Raw genomic sequence first — 17,155 nt, forward strand, 5'->3', positions numbered from 1 at the left:
GGTTTACCAAAACACAGACCGGTTTACCAAAACACAGACCGGTTTACCAAAACACAGACCTGTTTACCAAAACACAGACCGGTTTACCAAAACACAGACCTGTTTACCATTTTATGTATATTTGGCCTTTTTGCCTTACATTACTGATTTTCTGTGGTCATTTTTATGTTTTTCTGATCATTTTTAGCTTCATTTTGGTCAGTTTGCGGTAAATCTTCGTTGTTTTACATCTTTTTCTTGCCATTTTTATCCGTTTATGCTCATTTTACATCTAGTTTTGCTCGTTTTGTGTTTAATACTGTTGATTTTATGTCTCTTAAAGGTTATTTTATGTCTTATTTTTCCCTACAGAGTGCAGAACGTTCCTCTAGAACCTGTTTAGAACGTTCACACTGCAGTGATTTTAGTTTGTATCTCTGAAGCTTCATGTTTCAGTGACGCTCTGTCGCCATCTGCTGGTCGTCTGAAGCTACTGCAGCTGTTTTTATTTAACTGTAATAAATGTGAATGAAGACGTTTTACTGCAGCTAAAGCTTCAATGTTTAACATGAAGACACAAAGACAAGCAGAAAGTCTTCACATTTAAGCAGCTGAAGCCAGAAAATGTGGATTTTTTTTTCTCCTATTTTGGATTTTAGCTCATTCTGAGTCTATTTCTGGAAATTATTTTTCTACTTTTGGTCGTTCTGTGTCATAATTGGATCGGCTTGTGTCTCTTTTATTTCTCTGAAGTAACTTTGTGTCTCTTTTTGGTCATTTCACATCGTTTTGTTTCCTTTTAAGATGGATTTTAGTCCCCTTTTGTGTCATATTCTGGTTGCTTTGCATCATTTTATCGCCGTTTTGTCTCTCGTCATGTTGTTGTTCATATTCTAGATTGTGTGTCACTTTGTTGTCGTTTTTATTATTTTTTGCTCCATTTTGGTCAATTTGTGTCAAATTTTGTTTTTATTTTTTGCTTTATTGTTGCTATATTGTCTGTTTTTTGTCGTACATCTCATTTTGCTGATTTTGTTTCACATTTTCTTGGTTTCGTGTCCGTAGTCATTTATCGCTTCATTTTGGTCAGCTTGTGTCAAACATTTTATCTGTTTATTCTCATTTTAGATCTCATTTAGGTCATTTTGTTTCACTTATTTTGTCCTTTGTGCAGACTTTCCATCACTTTTCCGTCACGTTTTGGTCGTTTTTCATCTCTTTGTTTTTAAGTTTGGTTGTTTTGCATCTTTTTGTTGCCATTTTTCTCTTTGTGTTCGCTTAATGTTTGGTTTTTTTGCTCCGTTTCGGGAGCTTTGCACCATTTTGCCATCATTTTGTCTCTGTGTTCATTTAGTCTCTCAAATTCTCTATTTTTGCTCCATTTTCTGTCATATTTTAGTTGTTTTGCATCTTTTAGTCGTCATTTGTCTCTTTGTGTTCACTTTTTCATCTCATTTTTGTTATTTTGTAGATTTTCTGTCTCTTTCTGGTTTTTTCTAGTCTCTTTCTTATCGTGCTTTATCTCATTTTGGTCATTCTGTGTCTTCTAAATCTGATTTTTTGTTCTGTTTTGGCAGTTTTACATCATTTTGTCGTCATTTTATCTCGTTTCTGACTCATTTTACCAGTTTTGTGCGTTCATTCTGTGTCTCATATTGTAGATTTTTGCTCCACTTTAGTCTTTTTGTGTCATATTTCGGTTGTTTTACATTTTTCAGCTCATTTTGGTCACCTTGTGTCTCAGATTGTGTCTCTTTCTGCTCTTTTTAAACATCTTTCTTGTTGTGTTTTATCTCATTTTGTTGATTTTGTGTCTCTTAATTGTTGTATTTTGTCTAATTTCTGTCATCTTGTCGCTCATATTCTGGATTTTGTGTCTTTTTGTGGTGTTTTTTGCTTCTTTTTTTGCTTTTGAACTTTTTGCTTCATTTTGGTAAATTTGTGTCAATTTTTTGTTTTATTCTGCTTGTTTTTGGTTTCATTTTGTTTATTTTGCTCATTTTGCGTCACATTTTGTGTCTTTATGGTTATTATTTGTTCCAGTTTGCATTTTTTTTCGTCATTTTATCTCTTTTTGGGACGTTTGGTCATTTTATGCGTCCTGTTGATTTCATTGCTCCACTTTTGTGCTTTTGTGTCATATTCAGACAGTTTTGCATCTTTTAGTCGTCATTTTGTCCTTTAAGCTCATTTTTTCATCTCATTTTGGTCATTTTGTGTCTCTTTCTGGTCTTTTTTTAGACTCTTTCTTATTGTGCTTTATCTCAGTTTGTTGATTTTGTGTCTTAATGCTCATTTTTGCTTAGTTTTCCATCATTTTGTCGTCATTTTATCTCGTTTGTGACTCATTTTAGTCATTTTGTGTCTCTTTGTGCTCATTTTGTCTCACATATTGTCGATTCTTGCTCCTGTGTGGTCGTTTCGTGTCATATTTTGGTTGTTTTGCATCTTTTTGTAACTATTTTCTGTCTCTGTGTTCATGTTTCATCTCATTTTGGTCATACTGTGTCTCATAAAGCTCATTTTTTGTTCAGTTTTGGTTGCTTTGCATCATTTTGTCGTCATTTCATCTCTTTTGTGACTCATTTTAGCCATTTTGTGCTCATCTTCTGTCTCATACTGGCGATTTTCGCTCCATTTTAATCATTTTGCTCATTTTGCTTCCCGTTTTGTTTGTTGTGTATCCTTTTGTCTCACCGTTTTGCTCATTTTATTCTCATTTTCAGTGATTTATTTCAGAAAACTCCAACCACAAAAGAAGCCTGAGACGTGTGAATGAGTAAAACCAGTAAATGCGGAATAAAAACCGGAATAAACTTGTGATCTTTGAGGTTTTCTGGGGGTTAAACGAGGCTGCAGTTGCGTTGTTTGGACACTAGATGGCAGCAGAGCCTCAGCAGACACCGGTACTGCTCACCCTGCGTGCCGACCAGCACCAGCGGCAGCTCGGCCGTGTTCCTGAAGCTGGCCAGGCGGCTGAAGTAGTGATAAACCGTCTGGAAGCTGAGCTCGTCCTCCAGACTGAAGACGAAGATGACGGCGTCCACCCACAACGCAAACTGGAGAGGAAAACACAACTTTATTCACACATAAACAACATTTATCACAGGAACAAACCAGAATCAATCAATCAATCAATAAAATTCACCCAAAATTTACATTTTTAAGAAACTAGATTCTGGGGAAAAAATGAAAAATTCTCAGTTTCTCGGCGAAATCATGAAAATATGATGAAAAAAACAGCTGACCCAAAAATTCTGGTAGTTTTTGGCCCATTTTCATCGTTTTATGTCATTTTTTTATGTTGTTTTGCATCTTTTTTTGTTGTAATTTTGTGCTTTTCTGCTCATTTTCTGTGTAATTTTGTTGATTTATGCCCGATGTTACATTTCTGCATGACTATCTGGTAGCTTTTTGTCCCATTTTGTTGTTTTATGTCAATTCTTTGTTGTTTTCTGTCACATTTCAGATGTTTTGCATCTTTTTTTGGATGTAATTTTGTCCTTTTTTGATCATTTTTGTACCTTTCTGGTCATTGATTCTTCCATTTTGGTCATTTTTTGTCCCACATGGTCGTTTTGCATCTTTTTGTTGTCATATTTTCTATTTAATCTGATTTTATGTCTATTTTCGGTCTTTTTAGTGTCTAATAGTGTCAGTTTTGTGTCCTATGTGGCCTTTGTGCATCTTCTCCTGGCTATTTTTGGCCCATTTTCATCGTTTATGTCACTTTTTATGTTGTTTTGCATCTTTTTTGTTGTAATTTTGTCCTTTTCTGCTCATTTTCTGTCCCTTTCTGGTTATTTTTTGTCCCATATTGGTCGTTTTGTATCTTTTTGTTGGTTTTTGTGATCACATATTGTTGATTCTGTGTTTCTTTCTGGTTGTTTTTCGTCTCATTTTGGTGAATTTGTGTCACAATTTAATCATCTTACATGTTTTTGCTGCTATTTTCGTTCTCATTTTGTTGCACGTTTGGCCTTTTCTCTCCATTTCTGCCCCTTTCAAGTCATTTTGCATATTCTTTTGGTTGTTTTCCATCATTTTTTCAGACAAAACGGCCACAAAAAGATGCAAGACGACCAAAATGAGACATAAAATGACCTCAGAGAGACAAAAGAGCAGCAAAGTGATGCAAGACGATCAACTTGTGACACAAAAATGACTAAAATGGGACGAAAAACAGCCACAGAGAGACTAAACAAACACTGAGACATAAAGCAGAGAAACAGCCACAAATGGAAGTAAAACGACCAAGACATGGCACAAAAACACATAGAAAATGACAAAAATAAGGCATAAAATGACTCAAAAGGCACAAAAAAACATTCATAAATAGATAAAAATGTCAAGAAAGAGAAATATAAAGGCCTCAAAATGCTAAACAACTCAAAAATGAGAAGAAAAAGAGAAAAACAACAAAATGATGCAAAACAGCCTAAATGTGGCACAAAACTACCAGAAGAAATTCAAATAAACCAGAATATGAAGGATTTTGTCGTTAATTCCACTTAAAAATGCTGTTTTTTTGATCATTTAACAGGATAAACAGCAGAAAAAATGAAGACATATCTAATTTATTTAGCAAAATTACACAAAAAATGCCTTAAAAGCGACATTTTTATTATTTTAGAGCTTTTTAAATTCGGGTTTCAAGTTTTTTGTGGTCTGACGTCTGCAGATGAAGCTTTAAAATGAAGAAATTCTGCGTTTCTGAGGCGTTTTCTGCAGGTTTCCGTGGAAGAGAAGAATGAGATTAACGGTGAGGAGAATCTGAATTATTCATCAGGTCTGAGTGGAGACATCAGGAGAGTCTGGTCAGTTTATGACCCACATTTTAAACATTTAAAGCAGAAAAACATCAAGAAACAGTGAAAAAAACGAGCTTCATTTATTAAACAAAGGCAGTAAAAATATTCAGCGCAGAAGAAAAATGTTTTTACTTTAAATTCAGCAATAAATAAACAAAATATTTACCTGAAATTCAGCAATAAATAAACAAAATATTTACCTTAAATTCATCTATAAATAAACAAAATATTTACCTGAAATTCATTTTAAAACCTCCACATTCAGAACTGAAACACATTTAATTGTTGAATAATTTTAAACTATATTTTACAAATAAACAACTGAAATATTTTATGAGAATTTCTGACCCACTTCTACCAAAAAGTCACGAATAATTAGTTACATTTTTAGTAGAAAAGATTCATGAACAGATGAAATATTTAAATTAAAGTCGTCACATATTTAATGGTTAATATTTCTACTTTAAAATTCTTGACTACAGGATGAATTTTTTACCTAAAATTCATAAATAAATGGTTGAATTTTTTTTGCAGAACAGATGAAATATTCAACAAAAATGTATGGTTAAATGATTTTATCTTTTACATAAATTCATCATTAAATCGTAGATTTATATATTTATAATTAATTAATAAATATTCATTATTTTTTCTTTAAATTTACTATTCAATTGGTAACATTTTCACTGAAGATGAATCAATAAGTTAATTTTTTTAGATTATATGTATCCTTAAGTTGTTGCTTTTTTAATTTAAAATTAAGTGACAAATATAATTTTTTACTTAAAATTTACAATTATTTTTTTTGTTGAAATTAATAAATGTAAATATTTTACTCTAAATTTAATACTAAATTGTTAAAATATTTTACTTAAAATTAATAAAAAATATTTTAAAAATTACTTTGAATTTCATATTAAATTGTTTTTACTTAAAATCTGTTGATTAAAATTATTAGTAATTAATAAACATTATTTTCTGTCTTTAAATTTATTATTAAATTGTGAAGTAAATATGATTTATTTCTTTAAATTTATCATTAAATTGTTAACATTTTTACTTTAAATTAATTAATAAATGGATGCACTTTTTACCTCAAATTGATGAACAAATGGTTGAAATTTACGCCTAAAATTAATAAACGAACAGCTGAAATACTTAAAATTCACGAATAAATGGTTGATTTTTTATGCTAAAATTATTTAGTAAATGTTAATTTTTCTTTAATTTTGTTATTCAATTGTTAATGTATTTAAGAAAAGTATATTTTTAAATTTATTATTAAATAGTTTATTTTTTAAATAAAAATAGGTTAATAAACGTAAAAACTATTCTTAAAAAATGTATTAAATCGTTTAAATTTTTTTTGCCTAAAATTAATTAATAAAGGTTCGATATTTTCATTTAAATCCACTATTAATTTGACTTTTTTATTTAAAATTAATTACTACCTCAGAAACAAACAGAAGAGAAACGTCTGAAATGTGAATACTTTCTATTTCTCTCGCTGCAGTTCCTACCTGAGCCTCTGGGGGGCCTCCTTCATCTCTGATCAGCAGCAGGTGACTCTGACCGTCCACCACCATCTCCTTCTTAAAGCGACCGCCTGCACACAGCAATCAATAATCAATAATCAGTAATCAGTACAGGACAGTGAATCCATCGATCGGCTGAAGGCGACGAACTAAAAACCTGAAGCTAAAACAAACAAACATGTGAAAGGATATGCTGTTAAAAATGGCCAAAAATAAACCGTTTGCTCAAATTAAATTCTGTAAAAAACTAAAAATTCTGAGTTTCTCTGTGAATCCGTGGAGCTTCGACTGACTCAGCTCTGATTAACATCCAGGTCAGAAAAATTCAGAGTTTTCAGATAAACTGGAGCCAAAATAAACCAAATGGACTCCAGTTGTTGTGTGTTTATGTTTAGTTCTGGTTCTGGGAGGTTTTCCTGGAGCTGCTGGACTTCATTCGGCCTCCGAAGGGTTAACCCTTCTGCAGTGACGGATCTAAATCCAGAGCGGCGGTCGGGCCTCGTCCTGAGGGTTTACAGGAAGTGACTGAGGCTAAAAACGGCGTCCACAAGTTATTCTGGTTCCTCAGCTGATGTCTGATGAGACTCAGAGGCAGGAAGTTCAAGTTCCACCTCTAAGACCGAAAAACTCACATTTAGACTGAGGAGGGGAGGACGGGACCAGAACTAGAACTAGACCAGAACCACAACTAGAACTAGAACTAGACTGGAACCAGAATAAAACCAGAACCAGCTCAAAACAAATGACCAGACTAAGCCCACGTAAAAAGGAAACAATGCAAACATCTGTCCAGTATACAGGATAAAAGCATGTTAAAGGAGATGAAGAACCAGATGTTCTGAGAGGGTTCTGGTAGAACTTTGATTATTAATAAAGCTACTGGATTAAAAACACTGGAGTCACTATCAGGAGTCTTGTGAAGATTCTTCTTAAAACACAAACATTGAACAAACGGAGCTACCATCTACCGGTCGTATCGATCGGGTTGAGTCTTGGTTTGTGTTGTTGTCATGGAGACGTGAGGGGCGGAGCTACAGTCAAAGCAGCCAATCGCGTTCAGCTTCAGGTTCAGCAGCTTCAGGTGTTTGCAGGTGAATCAGTCGACTCACTTTCAGCAGCTTTTATCTCACACTGACACTTCAGGCTGTTTAAATGAACATGTCAGTCTGAGGCACGGCGGCGGCAGCATCATCATGACAAAAACCTGAAATTATCACCGTTACTCCTCATCATGTCACTGATCATCACTTTTGTTTTTGGATAAAATCTGTCAGATTTACTCAGATGGACAGAAAACGACAAAAGTAGACACTAAAATAGAAAAATGAGACACAAAATGAGAAAAAATAAGAGAAACTAGATTGAAAACAAGAAAAATGAAACACTAAATGGCACAAAACAAAAAGAGACACAATGAGACAAAATGTTGTTCAAAATGAGACAAAAAGCGAGACACAAATGGACAAAAAAAACTAGATATTGAATGAGACGAACATATTACAACAAAAAATGGCAAAATATGAGAAAAATGAGACAGAAAATGACAAAAAAATGAGACAAACAAGATTGAAAACAAGAAAAAACGAGACAAAGTGAGAAAAAATGAGAGAAACGAGACAAAAATGCCTCAAAGTAGAACCAGAGGAACTCTTAGTTTGTTGTTGGACGAAAAACCTTCAGGTCTGCTGAACAAATGACGTCTAACTTCAGGAAACGTTTTGGAAATTCTAAAGAAATGAGCTGCAGAAATGTGGATTTAGCTGAACCTGAACTGAACCCGATGGGCCACAGACAGAATCAATGGATCGATGATCGATGGATCGGTGATCAGGGATCGATGGATCGGTGACGGATGAAGGAGGAAGGTAAAGCAGAGCATAGTTACCTGCATCCACGTCAGCTTTAAGAGCAGCCAGGAAAGAAAAAGAAGAAAAACAGGGAAAAACACTTTTTAAAAAAACTCAGTTAATGCAGCATGCAGGGTTCATCCTCAGGAGATCCAAGAAGAAGAAGAAGAAGAAGGAGAAGAAGGAGGAGGAGGAGGAGGAGGAGGAGGAGGAGGAGGAGGAGGAGGAGGAGAACAAGGAGGAGGAGGAGAACAAGAAGAAGAAGGAGAAGAAGGAGGAGGAGGAGGAGGAGGAGGAGGAGGAGGAGGAGAACAAGGAGGAGGAGGAGAACAAGAAGAAGAAGAAGAAGAATAAGGAGGAGGAGGAGAACAAGAAGAAGAAGAGGAGGCTGGATCAGATCACGCCACCGTCCACCATGTTGGAAATAAGGTCTCTGAGAACATTTAATAGTAGGACTGGATCAGGACTGGTCCGAAACCACTTTTTAAAACTTGTTTTAGACTAGCTTGTAGACTGTTCTTGGACTGGTTTTGGGCTTCATTTAGGCAGGTCTGGACCTGGTTTTAAATCTATTTTTTGACCGGTGTTGGACTTGTTTTTAGACTGGTTTAGAACAACCTTTTAGGAGCTGCTTAGACCGGTTTAGACCTGGTTTCAGATTAGTTTTATGGAGGTCCTAGACTACTTCTATTGTGGTTTTTGGACTTGTTTTTCAACTTCTTGATCAACTCGTTTCTCAGCTGCTTTTAGACTGGTTAGGACTGATTCTGGACCTCTTTTAGGAAGGTCTGGACCTGGTTTTAGACCTGTTTAATACTGGTTCTAAGTTTGTTTTTAGACTGGTTTAAGGCTGGTTTTGAACACATTTAAACTGGTCCTGAACACATTTAAACTGGTCCTGAACACATTTAAACTGGTTTTGAACACATTTGATCTGGTTTTGAACACATTTAAACTGGTCCTGAATATGTTTAAACTGGTCCTGAACACATTTAAACTGGTTTTGAACACATTTGATCTGGTTTTGAACACATTTAAACTGGTCCTGAATATGTTTAAACTGGTCCTGAACACATTTAAACTGGTTTTGAACACATTTGATCTGGTTTTGAACACATTTAAACTGGTCCTGAACACATTTAAACTGGTCCTGAACACATTTAAACTGGTTTTGAACACATTTGATCTGGTTTTGAACACATTTAAACTGGTTTTGAACACATTTAAACTGGTTTTGAACACATTTGATCTGGTTTTGAACACATTTAAACTGGTCCTGAACACATTTAAACTGGTCCTGAACACATTTAAACTGGTTTTGAACACATTTAAACTGGTTGTGAACACATTTAAACTGGTTTTGAACACATTTGATCTGGTTTTGAACACATTTAAACTGGTTTTGAACACATTTGAACTGGTTTTGGTCCCAGTTTCATTCAGGTATTAGGCTGGCTTGTCCCAGTCCTTCTGATGTGGACGCAAACCCTCGGCTGCATCACTGATCCAGTTGTTCCGTCTGGTTCCTGAGACGTTTCTGGTTTAAATATACTTCCAGTGTGACTTTAAACTTCCTGTTTTTCCTCACAGTTTCAGCTGCAGGTGAGAAAATGAAGCTGAACTCTGCCGAGGTTCTTCCAGTTTGTTTTTAGTTTGGCAGCAGAACAAACCACAGCTCTGGTGATTTCCCAGCCAGACCTCGGTCTTTTTAACGGGGTTTCTGAGGCGTTTTCATCTCCATGGATGTTCACTGACCTTTGTGTTTCTGTGGTCAGGCGGTGTGTTCACTGACACTAGGACAAAACATGATTCTGCATGAAAACATTTTACAGTGAGAACTGGAGCAGGACTGGCCTGGGATCTGTTTTCCTCTGACCTTGTAATTTATCAGTGTTTAGTCTTCAGAAACAACCCAAAGCCTGGGATGTCTGACTGTCCTTGAACGCAGCACAAACAGGAGCACATTTTATAAACAGAAGTCTGGAGAGAATTCTGATCATTTAACAGCAACACACTGATGTTTTAGACTGGTTTATACTGCTGTTAGACTTGGTGTCAGAGCAGTGGTTTGACCTGGTTCAGGAACTTGATTTGGACTTGGTTTGAGACGAGTTTTGGATTTTTGTTTGATTTTAGTTTTGTACTAGCTCTGTGCAGATTGCAGATTGGTTTTTAGAATAGTTTGCTCTTGGTTTTGGACTAATTTTGTGTTTAGTATTGGATGGGTTTTGGACTGATTTAAGCTTGGTTTTGGATCAGGTTTTGGACTTCATTCTAGACAGGTTTTTCAACTGGTTTTGATCTGTATTTTGGACTGGTTTTGTGTAGATCGTAGACTGGTTTTTAGACTATTTTTTTCGTGGTTTTGAGCTCATTTTTGGTTGATAATTAGACTGGTTTAGTTCTTTGTTTTAGTACTGGTTTTTGTCACAGATTTAGAAACACCCTTGGCCTGGTATTGGACTGGTTTTTAGACAGGTTTTAGACTTGGTAAAAGAACAGCTTTTGACTGGTTTAGACTACTTTTAGGCTGCTGTTGGACTTGGTTCTGGATTTTGTGTTAGGCCGGGTTTAGACCTGAATTTAGCCTTGTTTCTGATGGTTTTTGGGCTGGTTTGGGAATTGGTTTAAGAGCAGATGTGGACTTGGTTTTGACTGGTTTGGGAACTTGTTTCAGACTTAGCTTTGGACTTGGTTTCAGGCTAGTTTTCAATTGATTTTTGAGTTGATAGAGAAGGTTTCTGTTTGTTCCTGGACTTGGTTTGTGTTTGGCTTTGGGACTAGGATTTGGACTGGTTTTATACTGGTTCTGGATTTGTTTCTGGACTGGTTTTATAGTTTGGGACTGGTTTTGAACTAGTTTTTTCACTTGGTTAAAGCACATGCTTGGACTGGATTTTGTTATTTTTAAACTGTTTCCAGACTTGGATCTGTTCATATTTTCTCTTTTCCTTCAACTCTGTAATTGAGTTTTATTTTCTGACATCTCAGTGCTTTTACATCAGAAACAACAATCTGAAAGCTGGGATGTCCGACTGTCCCTGAACGCAGTCCATGTTGAAGCCAGGCCTCCTTCCAGACTGCAGCAGCCTAAGAATAGTTCTGGTTCGTGGTTTGGCGGTTGCTTCGCCGCTCGCCAGCCTCCAGCTCTGTTCCAATCGATCTCCATGGGAATCTGGGCTTCGGCATATTTTTAGACGGCAGGAATTTCAGAACAACACGTCGGTTTCCCTCCTTCTGATGCTGCACTAGCGCTAGCTAACGGGGTTCTTCAGCTTCCAGATCAAAGCTCCTGGCAGAGCTGAGGGGTAATTAGGGCAGCAGACCGGAGGGCATTTAGCAGAAAACCAGATTCAACACCTCAGGAACCGTCCAGGTTCCAGGTCTGGATCTATCAGAGTCTCAATTAAAACTGCACCGGCTTTACACTCCAGCTTCAACTGGGTTTACTGGTTCTGTTCCTGGTTCTGCACTTATTTCTAGATGGTTTTTAGACTCAGTTTTAAACACCTTTTGGGACTGGTTTTGTGCAGATCGTAGACTGGTTTTAAGACTTGTCTGTTCTTGGTCTTGGATTAATTTTGGGTTTCATATTAAATTGGTTTTGTACAGATTATAAATGGTTTTTCAACTGCTTTTGTTCCTTGTGGTGGACTGGTTCTGGACTGATTTTAGACTAGATTTAGACTCAGTTTCAGACAAATTTTGGGCTTGATTTTAGTCTAATTTGTTCTTGGTGCTGGACTCATTTTGGGCTAGTATTAAACTGGTTTTGCACAGATCATAGACGGGGTTCAGCTGGTTTTGGACTCATTTAGGCTTGGTTGTGGACCAGATTTTGGACTGGTGGTTCTGGACTGATTTTAGACGAGTTTTGGACAAATTTTGTACTTGGTTTTCGACCAGGTTTGCTCTCGGTTTTAGACTGGTTTGGTGCAGATGGTGGACTGGTTTTTAGACGAGTTTAATCTTGGTTTTGGACTAATTTGGGGTTTATTATTAGACTGGTTTTGTACAGATTATAGCTCTGCACCAATATGCCCACAGCCCACAGCTGATTGTCAGCAGGAAGTATGTATTTTTCTACTTTTAATGAGAACAAATAGTTTCTGACATGCTGACACCAAAGGGCGATTAGTTTGACCTACTGACAAAGTACATTAACATCCAGGTTTCAGACTCTTTACTACATTAATATCCAGGTTTTTGACTCTTTAGTACATTAATATCCAGGTTTTTGACTCTTTAGTACATTAATATCCAGGTTTTTGACTCTTTAGTACATTAATATCCAGGTTTTAGACTCTTTAGTACATTAATATCCAGGTTTCAGACTCTTTAGTACATTAATATCCAGGTTTCAGACTCTTTACTACATTAATATCCAGGTTTCAGACTCTTTAGTACATTAATATCCAGGTTTTAGACTCTTTACTACATTAATATCCAGTTTTTTTACTCTTTACTACATTAATATCCAGGTTTTTGACTCTTTAGTGCATTAAAATCCAGGTTTTCAATTTCTACTTTTGTGTTTTGAAATTTAGTTTTGTTTTTTGTTTTTTTTTGGACAATTCAGTGCTTTAATATTCAGGGTTTTACGCCTTAGTTCGATAAGTTGCAGGTTTTTGACTCAATGACAGTAAACTAAACATGATAATTATCATTTGACTTTTGGGAAACACAAATCCAAATTTATACCATTTAATGACATTTTATGGACCAAAAAAAATATTTAATAATGTTGTGTAATATTAAAATGCATAAATTAGTCAAATCTGTAAACTTCATTTGAGAAGATTCTTCAGAATTCTTTTATTATTGTTAACATCATAAAGCAATGTTCATTGCAAGATTATTCACCGTAGTTTTCCTTCACTACATGAACAGTTTCTTAAATTAAACCCTCTGAAAGTGCAGAGATTAGCATAATTCTGAATATGTATGATCATAGCAGAACTGCTATTTGTGGCTGGATCTCTCATTGTAAATTCATTCTGTTTATTTTTAATATTCAGCTTGTATTTATTCAGATTAATTCCCAGCTCAGAGTCACGGATGTTTTTTGCTATTTATGTTTTCTGAATTTTAGATCAAACACAACAATGAGACAGAAGAAGCTTTTCTTTCATGTTATTATCTCTGGAACCAGTTTATAAATTGATTCATATGAATGGAATTTATTCACTGTGATCAAAGACACGAGCCCGACACCAGGTGTAGTTCAAAGTGATTTACTAAATATGTTCAGTATCTGGTGAGGAATTTTTCAGGACCAACAACAAAACCTGTAAAAAAAAAAAGAATCAGATCTAAACCAAGTCCAGCATCAGTTTTAAACCAGTCCACACCAAGTCTAAAATCCTGCTCAAAACTAGTTTAAGACTATTCCCGTGTCAAATCCAAAACAAGTCAACAAAACCCTTCAAAAACCCATTTAAAAACTAAGTTCAAAACTAGTCTAAAAGCAACAAAAGACCAGTATAAAACCAGCTTAAAATCACAACCAGAAAACCTTAAAAAAAAAAAACAACCTTCTACAACCAGTTCAAAACCAGCCTTGTACCAAGAAACCATCCTGACATGAGCCTAAAACCAGCATAGTCAGAAACAAAAGCCTTTAGAAAACCAGTTCAAGTCCAAGAACAAAACCCAACCTAAAACAGACCTAAAACTATTTAAAACCAACCTAAACCAATCTAAAACCAACATAAACCTGTCTAAAACCAACCTAAAACCAACTTAAACCCATTTAAAATCAACCTAAACCAATCTAAAACCAACATAAACCTGTCTAAAACCAACCTAAAACCAACTTAAACCCATTTAAAATCAACCTAAACCAATCTAAAACCAACATAAACCTGTCTAAAATCATCCTAAACCAACCTAAACCAATCTAAAACCAACCTAAAACCAACTTAAACCTGTCTAATGTCATCCTAAACCAGTCTAAAACCAATCTAAAATAGCCAAACCTGACACCAGTTTAAAATCAGTAACAACACCATTTGAAAACCAGTAGAAAACGAATTCACAACCAGTTAACTGGTGTTAAAATGTGAGAAAATCTTCAATACAGACACATTTGCATGGCTGAAACCAGTTTAAAACATGCCTAAAAGCATGTTCAAAACCAGTCTGATACCAGTCCAAAATCAAGAAATAAACTGGTCTAACACAGGTCTAAAACCAAATCTAAACCAGTCAACAAATCTAAGCCTGAAACTGTGACACAAACTGGACCAAAAACCTAAATCAAGTCTGGTCTGTAACCAGTCCAAAACCAGTCTGATACCAGTCTAAAACCAGTCTGATACCAGTCTAAAACCAGGAAATAAACCAGTCTGATACCAGTCTAAAACCAGGAAATAAACCAGTCTGATACCAGTCTAAAACCAGGAAATAAAACAGCCTGATACCAGTCCAAAACCAGTCTGATACCAGCCCAAAACCAGTCTGATACCAGTCTAAAACCACGAAATAAAACAGCCTGATACCAGTCTAAAACCACGAAATAAAACAGCCTGATACCAGCCCAAAACCAGTCTGATACCAGTCTAAAACCAGGATATAAACCAGTCTGATACCAGTCTAAAACCAGGAAATAAACCAGTCTGATACCAGTCTAAAACCAGGATATAAACCAGTCTGATACCAGTCTAGTAGGTCTTCTACAGATCTTTACTCAGTGGCAGAAGGAGAAGTTGCCCCACAGTGAATAAAGCTCATGTTGGCGTTTGGTTTGTGTTTGGTTTGTGTTTGGTTTGGGGGTTGTTGTCGGTTCACAGAGGAGCTGCGGCTCATTAACCTTCCTGACCTCTTTGTATATTTAGAGCCTGAAAACCATCAAACAGACTTTGTTTAGGAAGAAAACTTTGCTGCCCACCCGGCTTCAGCCCACAAAGCCGTCACAGTTCAGACGGTTCCAGCAGAACGTTCATCTGACGTTAATCTGGCTGAGGATCCAGGAAGAACCGATCAAACAGAACCAAGAAACAGAAGCTACAGCACAAAGACGGACGAGTTCTGAGGGGTTTTAACAAGACAGTATCTTCTGCAGCAGTGAGGATAAAACCAGTTTAAAACCAGACAGAAGCCAGTCTAAACCCAACAACAACGCCAGTCTTAAATCTGTCCAAAACTAGTCTAAAGTCAAGCTCAAAATCTAGAATTAAGTCCAAAACCAAGAACAAAACCAGTCCAAAACTAAGCTCAAAATTCAACCAAAACCAACAACAAACTGGTCTAAAAACTGTCTAAAATCAAGTCAAAACCAGGACAAAACAAAGAACGTAACCAAGTCCAAGACCAAGGACAGAACTGGTCTAAAGTCAAACTCAAAATCTGTGCAAAACCCGTCTAAAGTTGAGTCTAAAACCTCTCTAGAACTAAGCCCAAAACCACAAACAAAGCCAGTCTAAACCGTCTAAAGCTCAACCCGCAGTTTAGGGGTCCAGAACTAGAAAATGATGACCATAACTATCACAAACCTGGATATTATCAGACTGTAGGAGCAAAAACGAGGATATTAACATTTGAAACTGTCAAAAAATTGGATAATAATGTACAAAACATGCAAAAATATAGATAAAACACACAAAAACCTGGATAATAATGTGCTAGAGTCTAAAATCTGGAAAGAAACCAGAATGTTGTCAAATTCTCAAAGAATTTAGACTTTGTCATTGATGAATCCAGTGGGTTTTTTTGGTTTTGTTTGTAAAATCCATATAAAAAGACGAACATTATCTGCACACCTTTTAATTTGAATCTTCTGGTTTATAGCAATGATTCCTCCATGGACTGGTGTCATCTCTGCTTTGGTTTGGAGGAAAAGGGTGAATTTGTGTCGATAAAAGAGGCTTTCATCCTCTGCGTGCAGCGACCACCGGAGGAAACAGCCCATGTGGTGAAATATTAAAGCTGTATGGGCTCTGGTGGAAGTGGGTCTGTGCAGCTTTAATATTGGATGAAGAATATGGCCCACGCTGCAGGGAAAAGTCAGGTTTCCACCGAGGGACGGAGCAGAGAAGACTCTTTAAAGTTTCATATCCAAACCAGGGTCAGTCTGGAAAAGCAGGTCAGTGGCTGAACCTCCCAACCAGACAAGAGTTTCTACTGATTCACTGCATTAAAAAGAAGCCACGGATCACAGGATGCTACCGATGGTGAAATATTCACGAGATCTTTCATGGTCTGTTTGATACGAGCACAGCAAAGACCTGGATACTAATGTACTAAAGTCTTAAAAACCTGGATATTAATGTACTAAAGAGTCTAAAACCTGGATATTAATGTACTAAAGTCTTAAAAACGTGGATATTAATGTGGTAAAGAGTCTAAAACCTGGCTGTTAATATAGTAGAGTCTAAAACCTGGATATTAATGTAGTAAATTGTCTAAAACCTGGATATTAATGTGGTAAAGCGTCTAAAACCTGGATATTAATGTGGTAAAGAGTCTAAAACCTGGATATTAATGTAGTAAAGAGTCTAAAACCTGGATATTAATGTGGTAAAGAGTCAAAAACCTGGATATTAATGTGGTAAAGAGTCTAAAACCTGGATATTAATGTAGTAAAGAGTCTAAAACCTGGATATTAATGTGGTAAAGAGTCTAAAACCTGGATATTAATGTGGTAAAGAGTCTAAAACCTGGATATTAATGTAGTAAAGAGTCTAAAACCTGGATATTAATGTAGTAAAGAGTCTAAAACCTGGATATTAATGTGGTAAAGAGTCTAAAACCTGGATATTAATGTAGTAAAGCGTCTAAAACCTGGATATTAATGTGGTAAAGAGTCTAAAACCTGGATATTAATGTAGTAAAGAGTCTAAAACCTGGATATTAATGTAGTAAAGAGTCTAAAACCTGGATATTAATGTAGTAAAGCGTCTAAAACCTGGATATTAATGTAGTAAAGAGTCTAAAACCTGGATATTAATGTAGTAAAGAGTCTAAAACCTGGATATTAATGTAG

General features: G+C 35.8%; 1 protein-coding gene across 5 annotated transcripts in view; it reads right to left on the minus strand.

Moving 5' to 3' along the window:
- The window catches only part of agap1 (ArfGAP with GTPase domain, ankyrin repeat and PH domain 1), a 158,764-nt gene that overhangs the window by 95,599 nt on the left and 46,010 nt on the right, over positions 1 to 17,155 (minus strand). For 3 of the 5 annotated variants that reach the window (XM_051941657.1, XM_022214765.2, XM_022214766.2), the window contains exons 4-6: positions 8,211 to 8,225; positions 6,311 to 6,396; positions 2,897 to 3,038 (exon numbers count right to left, since the gene is read on the minus strand). In XM_051941657.1, the coding sequence (XP_051797617.1) occupies positions 2,897 to 3,038; positions 6,311 to 6,396; positions 8,211 to 8,225 (243 nt within the window). The remainder of the gene's footprint in view (positions 1 to 2,896; positions 3,039 to 6,310; positions 6,397 to 8,210; positions 8,226 to 17,155) is intronic. The other 2 variants (XM_051941658.1, XM_022214767.2) reach the window with 1 other exon arrangement.

Source organism: Acanthochromis polyacanthus, chromosome 22, assembly GCF_021347895.1.
Source record: "Acanthochromis polyacanthus isolate Apoly-LR-REF ecotype Palm Island chromosome 22, KAUST_Apoly_ChrSc, whole genome shotgun sequence".
Taxonomy (NCBI): Eukaryota; Metazoa; Chordata; class Actinopteri; family Pomacentridae; genus Acanthochromis; species Acanthochromis polyacanthus.